The sequence below is a fragment of the Theropithecus gelada genome, chromosome 1 (assembly GCF_003255815.1).
Source record: "Theropithecus gelada isolate Dixy chromosome 1, Tgel_1.0, whole genome shotgun sequence".
Classification (NCBI taxonomy): domain Eukaryota; kingdom Metazoa; phylum Chordata; class Mammalia; order Primates; family Cercopithecidae; genus Theropithecus; species Theropithecus gelada.
The window spans coordinates 18,489,074-18,505,159 of NC_037668.1; the positions used below are offsets into that span (position 1 = coordinate 18,489,074).

General features: G+C 37.6%; 1 protein-coding gene across 1 annotated transcript; it reads right to left on the reverse strand.

The window, feature by feature from the left end:
- Window positions 1-3,906: 3,906 nt before the first annotated feature.
- Window positions 3,907-5,276, reverse strand: SPRR2G (small proline rich protein 2G). Its single transcript, XM_025359245.1, has 2 exons — window positions 5,179-5,276; window positions 3,907-4,459 (listed from the first exon to the last, which is right to left on the reverse strand). The coding sequence occupies exon 2, from the start codon at window positions 4,436-4,438 to the stop codon at window positions 4,217-4,219; it is 222 nt and encodes a 73-aa protein (XP_025215030.1). The 5' UTR covers window positions 4,439-4,459; window positions 5,179-5,276; the 3' UTR covers window positions 3,907-4,216.
- Window positions 5,277-16,086: the final 10,810 nt, after the last annotated feature.

Consider the following 16,086-nt stretch of genomic DNA (forward strand, 5'->3'; position numbering starts at 1 on the left):
ATAGCAATATCTGTAGCAACAGACAATTCAAAAATAAAATGTTGAAATCCACTTATAATAACCTTTGAAGTAAATACCAAAAAACTTTAATAAAAGATGTGCAAGACCTTTCACTGAACACTGTGTACTTCTCGAAAGTAAATAAATGGAGAGATACTCCTTGTTCATGGATCAAAGGCACAAGTATACATATGTAACAAACCTGCACGTTATGCACATGTACCCTACAACTTACAGTATAATAATAATAAATAAATTTAAAAAAAAAAAAAGCCAACACTGCTAAATTTTGTCAATACTGTCAGTTCTTCCCAAATTGAGCCATAGATTTAATATAATTTCAGTCAAAACCCCTCAGTGTTTTTTAAAGAAATTAACAAGCTAATTATAAAACACCTGTGGAAATATATAGTACTTGGAGCAGCACAAATGAATATTTATTCTAGAGCCAAACTAATCAGATGTGGTATTAGCATAAAAATAGACATAGAGATCAATAGAATAGAATAAAGTCCAAAAACAGACCCACATGGATATGTGTCTATATCTATATAGTTAGCTGGCTTTCAATGAAGGTGTCAAAGTAATTTAATGGGCAAAAAAAAGAAACTTGTCAGCAAATGGTACTCAAGAAATTGGACATTGATATGGGAAATAGTGAATATTGATTCTTACTTCACACATACAAAAATTAATACAAAATGTATCACTAAGATAAAAATAAAACATTCTATAATTCTGGAGGAAAACAGGAGAAAATCTTAGTTACAGTGGGTTAGCCAAGTTACCATTAAAGCTAGGTATCCAAAATATATTAAGAAATCATAAAAATTAGTCAGAAAAAACAACTCAATAGAAATGGGTAAAAGCCTTCAGCAGGCACTTCATAAGAATATATGTCAAAATGAATAAACATATTTTTCAAAGCTTCTAAAGGTCATTAATATTTAATAAAATGCATATTCAAAGCACAATAAAAGATAATTATGCCAATACCAGATAGGTAAAACTTAGAAAGGTGACAATGATTGATTAACTGAAAGAGGGAAAGGAAGCATAAAATTTACTACACAGCTCTAGGCATTTAAATTGGGACAGCATTTTAGAAAACAGTTTGGCATCACCTACCAAAGTTGAAGATGCACATACTTCTGGGCGTATACCCTAGAGAAATGTGTGATCATGTACACCCACAGGCAGGAAGAAAACATCATGATGGCACTATTCATAACAATATCAAATAGGGACAACCCAATGTCAACCAAGAGTAGAATAAATAAAGAAACAAAAGTATTGTATATTTATACAATGATATGCTACAACGCAATCATGAATAAGCAAAAATTACACAATGATGGTTGAAAGGAGACAGGCAAAAAATGACATACTGTATGGTTCCATTTATATGCAATTCAAAAACTGGAAAACTTAACTATATCTATTAATATAGATACCTCTATGTTAATGGTTAAAAAATAAAATAAAAAGCAAGAAAGTAATTATGTTAAATGTCAGCAGAGAGTTTACTTCCAGTGATGAAAGTGTAGAGTGTTATTGAATAAGACAATGTGGGGTCTTTAGAAGGTTTGATAATGTCATTTTTCTTGAATTTGGCATTGGTTGCATGAGTGCTGAGCTTGTAATTATTCGCCCTGTACAGCTAAAGTTTATGAACTTTCTGAATGGGTTGATTATATTTCGCCTAAAATGAAGGATTTTTTATTTTTGTTTTTCTTAAAGACAAAATGTGGCCTGGGGTTAAGAGGAACTGTCAACAATATTAAGCCAGAGCTTTATTCAACAGCCTACTGTTAAGACAATAACTTGGAGTTATTCTGTATTGCCTTGTGTAAACTCTACCCTCTAACATTCCTGTTGGGGCTTGGAGCACAGCAAGAACAAAATTTCCTAAGCATTCTGCTAGCTGCAATTTGATGAAACTAATCAAATACGTTTCCCTTTAAGATGTGAAAACAGGTCTAACATTTAAGTCTCTAATCCATCTTGAATTAATTTTCGTATAAGGAGTAAGGAAAGGATCCAGTTATAGCTTTCTACTTATGGCTAGCCAATTTTCCCAGCACCAATTATTAAATAGGGAATCCTTTCAGCATTTCTTATTTTTGTCAAGTTTGTCAAAGATCAGATGGCTGTAGATGTGTGGTATTATTTCTGAGGACTCTGTTCTGTTCCATTGGTCTATATCTCTGTTTTGGTACCAGTACCATGCTGTTTTGGTTACTGTAGCCTTGTAGTATAGTTTGAACTCAGGTAGTGTGATGCCTCCAGCTTTGTTCTTTTAGTTTAGGATTGTCTTGGCAATGTGGGGTCTTTTTTGGTTCCATATGAACTTTAAAGCAGTTTTTTCCAATTCTGTGAAGAAAGTCATTGTAGCTTAATGGGGATGGCATTGAATCTATAAATTACCTTGGGCAGTATGGCCATTTTCACGATATTGATTCTTCCTATCCATGAGCATGGTATGTTCTTCCATTTGTTTGTGTCTTCTTTTATTTCACTGAGCAGTGCTTTGTAGTTCTCCTTGAAGAGGTCCTTTACATCCCTTGTAAGTTGGATTCCTAGGTATTTTATTCTCTTTGAAGCTATTGGGAATGGGAGTTCATTCACGATTCAGCTGGAAACCATCATTCTCAGTAAACAATCACAAGAACAGAAAACCAAATACCGCATGTTCTCACTCATAGGTGGGAATTGAACAATGAGATCGCTTGGACACAGGAAGAGGATCATCACACACCGGGTCCTATTGTTGTGGGGAGTGGGGAGGAGGAATAGCATTTGGAGATATACCTAATGTAAATGACGAGCTAATGGGTGCAGCACACCAACATGGCACATGTATACATATGTAACAAACCTGCATGTTGTGCATGTGTACCCTAGAACTTAAAGTATAATTTAAAAAAAAAAAAAGATGTGAAAACAGGTAGACCTACTTTTCATTTGGGCAGTCCCTCTTAGCAAAAGAGTTTTAATCTATTCCTCAGTTCTTTTCAACTTTTAAAAAAATATATGTTTGAAACACCCTATATACTTTTGGTTGAATGCTATGCAAAAGTAATTATATAATTGTTGGGTTATATACAATAAAATTTTAGGACTTTGACCATCCTCATAAGATGACTGTCAAACTTCAAATATATATCGAAATCATGACTGTATCCTAGAGATCCAACATCTCTGACCTCATTTGCAAACATTTCTCCTTGACCACCATTTTCCTTTCTGTTATTTTGTATTTCTTTAGCACTGGCCATCTCTTCCAACTGAAACAATCTACCCCTGATATACCCATGGCTGCCTCTTCTATTCATTCATGTCTTTGAGCCAAAAGTCACTTCAAAGAGTCATTCTAAATAATTTTATTTAAATGTAGCCCATGCATTACTATAATTTGTCCTATGTGTGTGGGACATGTGTGGAGGTTGTAGGTTGGGTGGGGGGGGTGGTAATATGTAACTCCCTTAAGACTATAGACTCTTTAAGAGCAAGGACTTTGTTTGGTCATCATCATCCCTATCTGCAGGGCATAGAAGACTGGCTGACACATGATAGACAATTAGGAAACTTGTGAATAAGTTAATTGCTATAAGTACACTCAGCTGAATACATGCTCTCTTACTTTTTACAGATGATGAAACTGAAGCTAAGACAGTTTAGGTAATTTTTTCAGCCATACAAGCTAGAAGGGGTAAAAATGAGTTTAAAACCAATAAAAGAGAATCAATTGTTGTACCCAACCCAAAACACACATTTCAAGCAACACTGAATTCAGTGATGGAAAAGCCTAATAATTCTAATAATTCAATAGGAATGAAAAGAAACACTCACTTTGATTTAGTTAACAGAAGAGGTTAAAGACACGAAATGCAAACAAAAGCAATGTGGGCCTAACCATGAAACATCTGCTTTATTGGGGAGAAGCAAAAGAATAAACACACTTGTTCTCTGGATAGGAACCACTATCTACATCACAGACAGCAAGGCGAGATTAGGCAATGATCTGGCTGCTCATCTTACAACAACATGATATCGGCTTTCGGAACTAAGCCTTTTCTCTGTCAGCTCTCAAGCCAGGCAGAGGTTAGGGAAGATGCAGCCTCTCACCACAGCTGAAGGGAAGATGATGGAGTGCTGGGACTAAGAAGAGCCACTGGATCTTGTTGTTTCATGGTCCTGATGAATTCTAGTGATGTTACTTGCTCCTGGGTGGATACTTCTGCTGGCAGGGTGGGTATGGTTGCACAGGAGGGCATTTATCCTGGCATGGTGGAGGTGGGCAATGCTCAGGTGGACAAGGAGGAGGCAGGAAAGGCTCAGGGCACTTCGGAGGTGGACAAGGCTCTGGGCACTTTGGCGTGGGGCACACAGGAGGTGGCTGGCAGGGCTGCTTGCACTGCTGCTGCTGGTAAGACATCTCTCCTCAGTCTCAGAGAATCTGAAAGATACACAAGCAACAGTGCTCATAAGAGAGATAGTCCTGTTGGTGGAGCAATTAGCTAGAACATCAAATCTCCAGTATCTAAGGACCAACTCTGATCCCTAATACAGTCTTTATGACTTTATGTTGCTTCTTCACACTTCACTTTTAGGACTTCTTACCCTCAGTTCTTCAGTCTTTCTGGCTGTTCTCTCATTCTACCTTTTTCTGAAAATAAAATTGCCTATGAGACAGCAACAAGTGTTGTCTGAATACAAACACTATCTGAAGAAGAAAAACTCAGATATTGAAATTCTAGCCAATACCAAACAAATCTGTACTTGTATCTTCCATGAGGCCCTCGTTACCAGTTTTAATGAGCTGACTGTGGTGCTGAGCCATGAGTTTTTGAAGAGAATTGCAAAAACTTGCACCCTTCACCCAAGGAGATTGCACTCCAAGAAGATGTATTTGGAACAGATGTGAAGCACGAGACAGAACAGCATCTTGTGTCTCTCACTCTCCTTTAGTTTAAGATTTTGTTTATTTGACTCCAGGTTCCTCATCACCTTCATGTTTATCTACCAAATACCAGCTAAAATTTACCTTCAAGACCTCATTATCTTCTTTTTCCTATCCATGAGGATAAATTGGTTAAAACAAATAGGCATTTCTGTCCCCAAGTTAAACCCTCACACCAGCCAAGTGCAAGAAAGGCTTCTAAGATTTATACTCACCAGAGTCTCCAAAGATCTACAACTGAATGTCAAGAAGATAGCCTGTGTGGTGGAGAGTCCTTTTATAAGGGGCAGGCAGCCCTACACAGGGAACAGCCCAGGACTAGCATGATGTGCTTATTTCCCAACCAAAATACCACCTACATGCAATCCACGCTGGTGTCACAAAATTTCCTAGTCCATGATCCTCCCCAGCAGGATAAGTGCACAGTGATTCACTTGGGACATTATCTCAGGTTCCTCATGCCAGTGGCAATTGTAGAATGTGACAAATTGTCTGACAACTGTGGTGCTTTCCTATAATTAGAGATGGTGCTTCTCCTACTTCCCAGCTTCCAAAGCGTCTTTTATGTAAAACTACTCCCATTCAATTTCACATGCCCAGTATCCAGCTGTGTTCTCTTTAGTAGAGACCAGTATGTATTGATCCTGCAGCCTGGCTATATCCTAACCCTCAACTGCAGTTTTTCTTTACAACTAACTTCCCCTTTTATCATGGCCTATTGATCCTTAGGCTTTTCTTGACAATTAATTGACTTGAACAGGGCCACAAAATCATATATCAGCTTCCTAGATGCTGACAGCCCCACCCTGGGTGTGTTCCGACATGGTATTAATGGGCTTGAACAAGGCAACACCATCCCTCAGTTTCCTAGGCCATGAGAGTCATGTTGGGGACCCTCATTAAAGCTTCACGTTTGCAGATTTACACACTAACCTCATCTCTATGGCCCTTGTAACTATGAGCGACCTGTGGTCTACTAGAAACCCAAACTCATCTTCTCCCATTTTCTCCCAAACTGACTTAATGTATGTGCTGCATCCATTTTGAAGCTTTTCCACTCATACTCTTTAAATATTGTGTGTTACTTTCTCCTACAAGTTAATTCAATTTACTCCTTCACAATTTCTCTCTTTTGAAATGAATTTAGTAGGATTTCAGCCTTTCTTTGCATGTTCAAGGAATGAAGTTCTGTAAAGCTATTTATCCCGCCATTTACTTCATGGATATTTTTACCTAAATAAGTAAAATATGGCTGGCACGGATCCCACGGATAATTTCTTAGTATAGCTTATTTAACCATATTAACACTTCAGCTAGTATTGCTCACTGTCCCAACTTGGAGAAAACTTGAGTACCTTGGTTATGCATACATCTACAGCCACCACTACTGTGTGACATTAAATATTTCCTAACCTCCTTGAAACACAGTTTACACAGCTGTAAAACAAAAATTAAAAATATATGTACCACAAAAGTCTCCTGCAAAAACTCAAAGGGGGGCCTAAAATTATGCACATTACATAGTGGGTCTTCTAAGAAATATAAACTCTAAAATGAAGAAGAAATAAGAATAACTAATAACTAATCATAACTAACCAATAATTTCAAACATGTCAAAAAAGATGATAAAGAATGCCATTGTTTGGAGTAAGGCCTATTCAGTGAAGATCCTTGCCCTGCATCCCCCGTTGTTCCAGCTGTAGTCACTACTAATTAGACGGCATGGGTACCATAGCACCTGCAGGGTCACCACCTTGTTTTCCGGAGAAACCTCCTCTCACCATCTGAGGGAAGATTTCATGCCTTGTTCTCTTTACCTAGAATAATGCTGTGTTGTATCTGCAATGTTTCAAACTTGATGGGGTTGGTACAATAGGGAAACAGAAACAAACTGAGGACCTAACATGGGAATTTGAAGAGGTAGGAACGTCTTTGAGTTGAGTCCTACTATTAAATTCTTTCTCAGCATCTCAGAGGAACAACATGAGTCTAGTCATCCCTCCCTAGTACTCTGAAACCAAACAATTGAGTCATCTAAGTTACTATCAGGAAACTGACACACTTCAGGGATGCCAGAAGGAACAGGGATGCTCCTGGGATGGGTGAGGCACTTTCACAGCATTCTTTCTCATGTTGAAATCCTAGAAACTATAGCTGATGCATGCTGAAGAATTAGCTAAGGATTACGTGACTTAAAACAGTTCTATCAACACAATTTTAGACCTACTTTTTTTGCCTCATGAATTACTAATAGATTCCAAAGTTATTTTTACCAATAAATTATTTGGTTTATCAATTATGCTTGATAAACTGATGGAGGATTGGGCTTTTTAAAGAAAAGAATGCTTAATGAGATTTTCCAGCTTCACAAAGAAGAATAATTTTTTTGTATGAAGAGAAAATAGCTAAAGGACAGATGATCCTCATTTTTCACATATAATGGGTACTTGAAACACTCTGTGCAAATTAAATCTCTGAAACTCACGTAGTCTCTACATGAAGGTTTGCTAGAGTTTACTTATAAACTAGTAACAGTGGTTATCTCAGGAGAATAGTTAAGTATCTAGGGAATAGGAGTGGGGGAGAGACTAACTTTTCAGTGCATGACCATTTTCTTCTCTTTTGAATTTTGGTGTCATGTTTATTTTTTGCTTATTCAAAATATTTAAATATTTAAATGTTCAAAGATATTTTTTAATTGAAATAAATAAATCTGTGAGTAAATACTATGTTAGCAAATTGGCATGGTATAAACACAATGATTGAGTTAAGTCCTAATTAGGTATGTAACTTTAAGCAATTTTCTTAACATTTCTGCAATTCTCAGCTTCCTCATTGAGAAATGGTAATAATAATACTTCTCTGATGGATGTTTTCATAAGGTGAAAATAAAATAAATTAAATAGTAAGCCTAGTAAAACAACTGTGGAAAGCTGGGAATTATGAGGCTGAATTACCTGGTCCCAAAGTTCCTGATGTGCCTAAAGATTTTGGAAAGAAGGACAAAGCTATTTTATGGGAGTCACAGAAGTGAAGAAATGAAGGAAGGTAGAGAGGGTAGAAGATAAGGGAGTGGAAAGAAGAGGAAAAGGGAAAAAGAGAGATGATGACATTTCCCAAGGACCATTTGATTTTACTTGATTTAACATTTATAGCCTAGTACTTTATGCTCCAGATAAAACTATTTCCATTTTAATAAATAAATTAAGATATGCTGCTACTACAAAATATGTCTTTAAGTTCTTGAGAATATAGAATTAAAAATAATAGAAAAGAACAGATGTGGCAAGAGTGAGTGTCCCTGCCTTGCTCATGATCTTAGAGGAAAAGCTTTTAATTTTTCACCCTCGAGTAGATTAGCTGTGGGTTTCTCATATATGGCCCTTATTATGTTGAGATGCATTTCCTCTATACCTAATTCATTGACTGCTTTAATCATGAAAAGATGTCGTATTTTGTGGAAAGCTTTATCTATCCCTATTCAGATGATCATACAATTTGTATCCTTTATTCTGTTTTTGTAGTGTATCACATTTATTGATTCGCCTACATTGAATCATTCTGGTTTTTTAGGAAAGAAGGAAATTTATTGAACCATCCATCCTTGCATCTCAGGGATAAATCCCACTTGGTCATGCTGCATTATTCTTTTAATGAACTATTGAATTAGGTGTGCCAGTATTTTGTTGAAGATTTTTGATTCTATATTCTTCAGGGATGTCGGTCTGTAATTTCTTTATGTAGTGTTCATATCTGGCTTCGGTATCAGGGTAATGCCATCCTCATACAATGAATTTGGAAGTGATCTCTCCCCAATTTTTGGAAAAGTTTCATAATAATTTATTAATACATTAGTTCTTTAAATGTTTGGTAGAGTTTACTACTATAGCCATGTGGCTCTGAGTTTCTTTTATCACAGTATTTACACTGCTGATTTAATCTCCTTACTCATTATTGGTCTGTCCAGATTTTCTATTTCTTCATTATTCAGTCTCAGTAGGTTGCATGTTTCTAGTAATTTATCAATTTCTTCTAGGTTATCCAATTTATTGCTATATAATTGTTTATAGGTAGTCTCTTAGGATCTTTTTTATATCCATGGCATCAGTTTTCATATCTCCTTTCATATTTGATTTTATTAATTTTAATCTTCTCTCCTTTTTTCTTTATTAGTCTAGTTAGAGGTTTGTCAAATGAGTCATCTACAACTGCTGTCTCTTCTGTCCCACATCTCACTAACCCTTCAACCCATGGCAGTCTGGGTTTAGCCCACCATCTACTGAAATTATTCCAACCTTTCTGTCAGATAAACTGAGTCATTCTCCATTTTTATCTTCCTAGACTTCTCTGCTATATGTCACAGTGGCAATCATTCCATCTTTCTCTAAAGTCTCTACTTACTGGTTTTCATAACATCCACTTAATATTCTCCTACTCCTGTGCTTAATCTTTCTCCTCCTTGATCTGAACCTCCTCCTCTAAATGCCAAATGGAGTCCTCTGTTGTTCATTCCGTGGATCTTACCATCATATGCATTCTCTGGTGACAATATCAATTATTCCTATGGTTTCAGTCATCGCAAATCTACTAACTCACACATCTATATTTGCACTCCAGAACTCACTTCAAACTTAAATATCCCCTTGCCCTCTAGATATCTCTGTCCAAATATCCTCAAGTACCAACAAACTGATCATCTTTCCCACAAACCACTAGAACCTCCAGTATTCTCTATCCTATACACCAATAATCACCAAGCTACTTGAGTTATCTTGACATTTTCCCCTCTGCTACATGCTACTTATCTAAACACCTCATCCTGACAGTTCAACAGCCTGAATATCTCTGGAATCCATCTCTCTCCTTCTATGCTGACTGTCATGCCCTAGTTCAGGGCCTCCTCATCTCTTGCTTGATTATTACTATAGCTTCCAGATATAGCTCTCTTCCTCGGTCTTGTTTGATTTAAATCCATCTTTCCATTGCCATAAGAGTAATACATTAAAAAGTAAAATCTGACTACATCACTTGCTTGCTTAAAATACTTTAACTTACAAGAGTAAGTTCTAGGCCCATTACATAGTCCTTCCTTCGCCTGTAGCCTCATTCCTCATTACTCCACTTTTTGTACTGTGTGCTATCATGTATCAAACGGTGTAATTTTGCTCACATACCAGTTTTTTCTATCCTCAGTTAATTTATTTACTAACCGGCAATATGCCATATTGTTATTGTTTTACCGGGCTAATGTCCATACAATTCTCTAAAAGCCATCACTTCAATGAAAAGCCTTCCTGGATTCTTCCCATTAGGGCAGGTGCCCCTACCTAAGAGTCCCATAAAACACTCTGAGCTTTGCATTACATGTTTAGTGCAACCCATCTGCATTAAGCGGATTTCCCACCCATACCCTTTTCCCTTGAGCTTGCATGTGCTTTGAACAGTCGGACTGCAACTTCACCTTCTACACTTGACATGATCCAATACCTGGAACACAGTACATGCTAAATAAATAGTTGTTAAAAAAAATTAATGATTTTAGTTCCTAAATTTTGTTGACTTACATGTGTCACAACAATATTGTGAGTTCTGGGGGAAAGAATATGCTATTACCTCTGTGACTAGAAAAAAATAACATTTAATATTCCACAGAATTACTATGTGATTTCATGATTTTCCAGACATCTCATCTTTCCACTACATTAACCCTGCAAAAATCCACACACATACTTATAGCAATTGGAATTACAGATGATAGAGCCTTGACTATTTAGATTTGGGGCTCCTATAATTGGATACTCCATGACAATTTGTCCCAATGCATGTGATTGCTGAATAACTTTGTAAACACCATGTACCTTACCAGTGGATTACAGAAGGAATTGTCTAAAGAATTTTAAAAGACACTGACATTGCAGAGTTTCTTTAGTTCATGTCTCCTGTGACAGAGGTAGTAGAATATTAAATATTATTTTTATAACATTTGGTAAGAGCAGTACATTTAAATACACGCTGTTTTCTCTATCCCCCCTTACCCTCACCATTCACTGCCCACTGCTGATTAGTAGAGAAGTTTGTTTTGTTATATTGAACCAGATAATGGATAAAGAAGACAACTAAAATAATACCAGAAAGCCTAGACAGAGTCATACTAAAAAGCACAGAAAAGGCAAAAGAGAAGGTTAGGGCAGCTGCTATGCAAAAATGAGTACAAATTTGGGGGAGAGAGGTAAAGAGGATTTTAAGTTATTTTATTGCAATATAATTCCAGTTTGCCATTTGTTAAGTAAACGTCAGTATTTAAATTGATTTTCAATTGTTTTTCCTTTTTAGAACTCAGACTAATATTTCTTCTGAATGTCACCCTGTGCATAAGGTCAGAACAAGATTGTTTGGCTTTATTCAAAATGTAAAGATCTCCTCAATTTACAGGGTAAACCACATGGTAAATTGAGGAGCTGGGGCTTACTGGCACTGCCCAGCATCACCCAAGAATATCATACCATTTTCTATTGAATGCACAGTACTTTTGCACCATCATAAAATCAAAAACATTGTAAGGAAAACTAGCATAAGTCAGTGATTATCTGTACTTTGTGAATTATCGCTCGGCTTTTAGAACTTAAGGTGCAAGTTTCATATATATCTTTTTTAGATTACATGTAGAATAATCATTAATTTTATTAAGTGTGATGATCATCTTGTGGCTATTTTAAGATATCTGTTAAAAACACATACTGATAAATTTATAGGTGAAATGATATGATGTTTGAAACTGTAAAATAGTTCAGTGATAAAAAGAACAAATAAAGTATGGGAGAGTAGATGAAGTCAAGAATAACAAATTGTTGATAATTTTTGAAGCTAGGTGATGGATCCAAGAGAGATTATAATACTCTGTTTTATTGCTTTTATTGAGGTATAATTGGTATACAAAAACTTGTGCACACTTAACATACACATCTGGATGAATCTAGACATATGCATATACCCATGATATCATCACCACAATCAAGATACTAAGCATATCCATCACCTCTAAAAATTTCCCTATGGGTTTTTTGTTGTTGTGTTGTTATGGGTTGGTTTGTTTTGGTTTGGTTTGGTTTGGGTTTGGGTAAGAATACTTAATGTGAAACCTAACCTCTTATATTTTAAAGGGCACAATACCATTGTATTAGTCCATTCTCACACTGCTTACAAGGATACTACCGAAGACTGGATAATTTATAAAGGAAATGGATTTAATTGACTCACAGTTCCCCATGGCTGGAGGGGGGCCACACTTACAATCATGGCAGAGGGTGAAGAGGAAGCACAGCACGTCTTACATGGTGGCAGGAGACAGAGGGGGGGTGGCGGGGTACTGCCAAACACTTTTAAACAATCAGCTCTCATAAGAACTCACTCATTATCACAAGAACAGCATGGGGGAAGCTGTCCCCATGATCCAATTACCTCCCAACAGGTCCCTCCCTCAACATGTGGGATTATAATTCAAGATGAGATTTGGGTGGGTACACAGAGATAAACCATATTTTTCTTCCCTTGGTCCCTCCCAAATCTCATGTCCTTTTCACATTTCAAAAACAATCACACCTTCCCAACAGTTCCCCAAAGTCTTAACTCATTTCAGCATTAACTCAAAAGTCCAAGTCCAAAGTCTCATCTGAGACAAGGCAAATTCCTTCCACCTGTGAGCCTGTAAAATCAAAAACAGGTTCGTTACTTCCAAGATACAACGGGGGTACAGGCATTTGGTAAATGTTCCCCTGCCAAATGGGAGAAATTGACCAAAACAAAGGAGCCACAGGCCCCATGCAAGTCTGAAACCTAGCTGGACAGTCATTAAATCTTAAAGCTCCAAAATCCCCTTTTGACTTCATGTTTCACATCCAAGGCATGCTGATGCAAGGGGTGGGCTTCCATGGCCTTGGGCAGCTCCACTCCTGTGGCTCTGCATGGTACAGCCCCTGCAGCTGCTTTCTTGAGCTGGCATTGAGTGCATGCAGCTTTTCTAAGTGCACGGTGCAAGCTGTCAGTGGATCTACCTTTCAGGGGTCTGAAGGACAGTGGCCCTCTTCTTACAGCTCCACTAGGCAGTGCCCCAGTTGGGACACTGTGTGGGGTCTCCAATCCCACTTTTCCATTCTGCATTGCCCTGGAAGAGGGTCTCCATGAGGGCTCCACCCCTGCAGCAGACTTCTGCCTGGACATTCAGGCATTCCCATACATCCTCTGAAATCTAGGCATAGGTTCCCAAAGCTTGACTCTTATCTTCTGCATGCCCACAGACCCAACACCATGTGGAAGGTGCCAAGGCTTCAGACTTGCACCGTTTGAAGGAAGCCATAGCCTGGGCTGCACTTTGGGATATTTTAGCCATGGCTGGATCTGGAGTGGCTGGGACACAGGGTACCAAGTTGCAAGGCTGCACTGAGCAGTGGGGCCCTGAGCCTGGCCCATGAAACAATTTTTCCCCTCTAGGCCTCTGGGCCTATGATGGAAGGGGCTGCCACGAAGATCTCTGAAATACCTTGGAGACATTTCCCCATTGTCTTGGTGATTAACATTCCTTTCCTGGTTACTTACGCAAATTTCTGCAGCAGTCTTGAATTTATCCCCAGAAAAGGGATTTTTCTTTTCTACCTCGTGGTCAGGCTGCAAATTTTCCAAAGCATTATGTTCTGCTTCTCCTTCAAGCCTAAGTTCGAATTTTGAATCATATCTTTGTGAATGTATGTGACTGTATGCTTTCAGAAACAACCAGGTCACCTCTTGAATTTTTTGCTGCTTAGAAATCTCTTCCACCAAATACCCTAAATCATCTCTTTCAAGTTCAGAGCACCACACATCTCTAGGGCAGAGGCAAAACGCCACCAGTCTCTTTACTAACACATAGCAGCAGTGACCTTTACTCCAGTTCCCAATAAATTCCTCACCTCCATCTGAGAACAACTCAGCCTGAACTTCATTGTCCATATCACTATCAGCATTTTGATTAAAACCATTCAGCAAGTCTCTAGGAAGTTCCAAATTTTCCCACATCTTCCTGTCTTCTTCTGAGCCCTCCAAACTGTTACAACCTCTGCCCATTATCCACATCCAAGGTCATTTTCACATTTTTAGTTATCTTTACAGCAGTACCCATTCTGCTGGTACCAATTCTCTGTATTAGTTTGTTCTCACACTGCTGTAAAGATACTACCTGAAACCAGGTAAAAAGAAAGCAGGTTTAATTGACTCACAGTTTTGCACGGCTGGGGAGGCCTTAGGAAACTTACAATCATGGCAGAAGGCAAAGGGGAAGCAAGGCACGTCTTACATCGTGGCAGAAGAGAGAGAGAAGTTGGGGGGAACTGCCAAACACTTTTAAGCCATCAGATCTCATAAGAACTCACACACTATCACAAGAACAGCATGGGGGAAATTGCCTCCATGATCCAATCACCTCCCAGCAGGTCCCTCCCTTGAAATGTGGTAATTACAATTTGAAATGAGATTTGAGTGGGTACACAGAGACAAACCATATCAACCATATAGTTAACCATAGGTATTATATTGCACAGCAGGTCTCTAGAATTTATTTATCTTATATAACTGAAACCTTATACTCACTGAAAAACAAATTTTCTATTTCCTTCTACCCCAGCCCTAGCAACCACCATTCTTTCCTCTGCTTCCATAGGTCTGGATATTTTAGAAACTTCACATAAGTAGAATCATGCAGTGTTTTTCCTTCTACATGACTGGCTTAGCTCTCTTAGCATAATATCGTCAAGGATCAACCATGTTTTTGCAAATGACAGGATTTCCTTCTTTTCTAAGGTTCAATAATATTACATTGTATGTATATACCACAATTTTTCAATTCATTCATCTGCTCATAGACATTTAGATTGTTTCCATATCTTGGCTATTGTGAATAATGCTGCAATGAACATTAGAATGCAGCTATCTCTTAGAGATCTTGATTTTCACTATTTTAGATATATCCTCATAAATGGAATTGCTGAATTATTTTTAATTTTTTGAAGAAACCGCATACTGTTTTCCATAGTGGTTGCACCATTCTTCATTCATGCCAACAGTGCATAAGTGTTCCAATTTCTCCACATCCTCATCAACACTTGATATCCTTCGTTTTTTGGATTTTTTGATAATAGTCATCCTAACACATATGAAGTCAGATCTCATTGTGGTTTTTGCTCTTCATTTCCCTGGTGATTAGTGATATTGAGCATTTTTTCATATACATGTTGGCCATTTGTATTTCTTCACTGGAGAAATGTCTATGCAGGTACTTTGCCCACTTTTTAATAAGGTTATTTGTTTTCTTGCCTTTGAGTTGTTTGAGTCCCTTGTATATTTTGGATATCAACCCCTTATCAGATGTATGGTTTGCAAATATTTTCTCTCAATCTGTATGATGACTTTTCACTCTGTTGATTCTTTCATTTTCTGTCAAGAGGTTTTTAGTTTGACACAGCCCCACTGTTCTATTTTTTTATTTCATTGCCTGTGATTTTCATGTAAGTTTCATCTATAACTTGCATTAAATCATTACCCTAGACTCACCTAAGAGTCCTAGCCTGCCATTAGCTGGGCTGTTGGAACTCTGGAGCAAAGAAATGAGAATGATCATATATAAACTGCGAATAATCTTAGAAATCAGATGGACAAAAATTACAAAGACTACTCTAGAATTAGAAATATATCCTCAGGTCATATGCAGATTTTGAGAATCTTCTCATAAAAAAGAAAATGGGTTTCAAATAATGGTAATTGACCTTTCTAAATTGACAATGTCTAAAATCTGCTTCATAAAATTAGAAGACAGAAAACTGCATTTCAACCATCTCCATGATACCAATAGGGGGGTTGTTGTTGTTGTTATTGTTGTTGTTATTCAACTTTTATTTTAAGTTCAGGGGTACATGTGTAGGTTTGTTATATGGGTAAACTTGTGTCATGGGGGTTTGTTGTACAGATTATTTCATCACCCAGATATTAAGCCTAGTATCCATTAGTTATTTTTCCTGATCCTCTCTCTCCTCCCCACCTCCTTCCTCTGATAGGCCCAACTGTGTGTTGTTCCCCTCTGAGTGTCCCTGTGTTCTCAT

What these genes read in the sequence shown, in the direction of transcription:
- SPRR2G (XM_025359245.1), bottom strand. Translation starts at nt 4,438, where the DNA reads ATGTCTTACCAGCAGCAGCAGTGCAAGCAGCCCTGCCAGCCACCTCCT.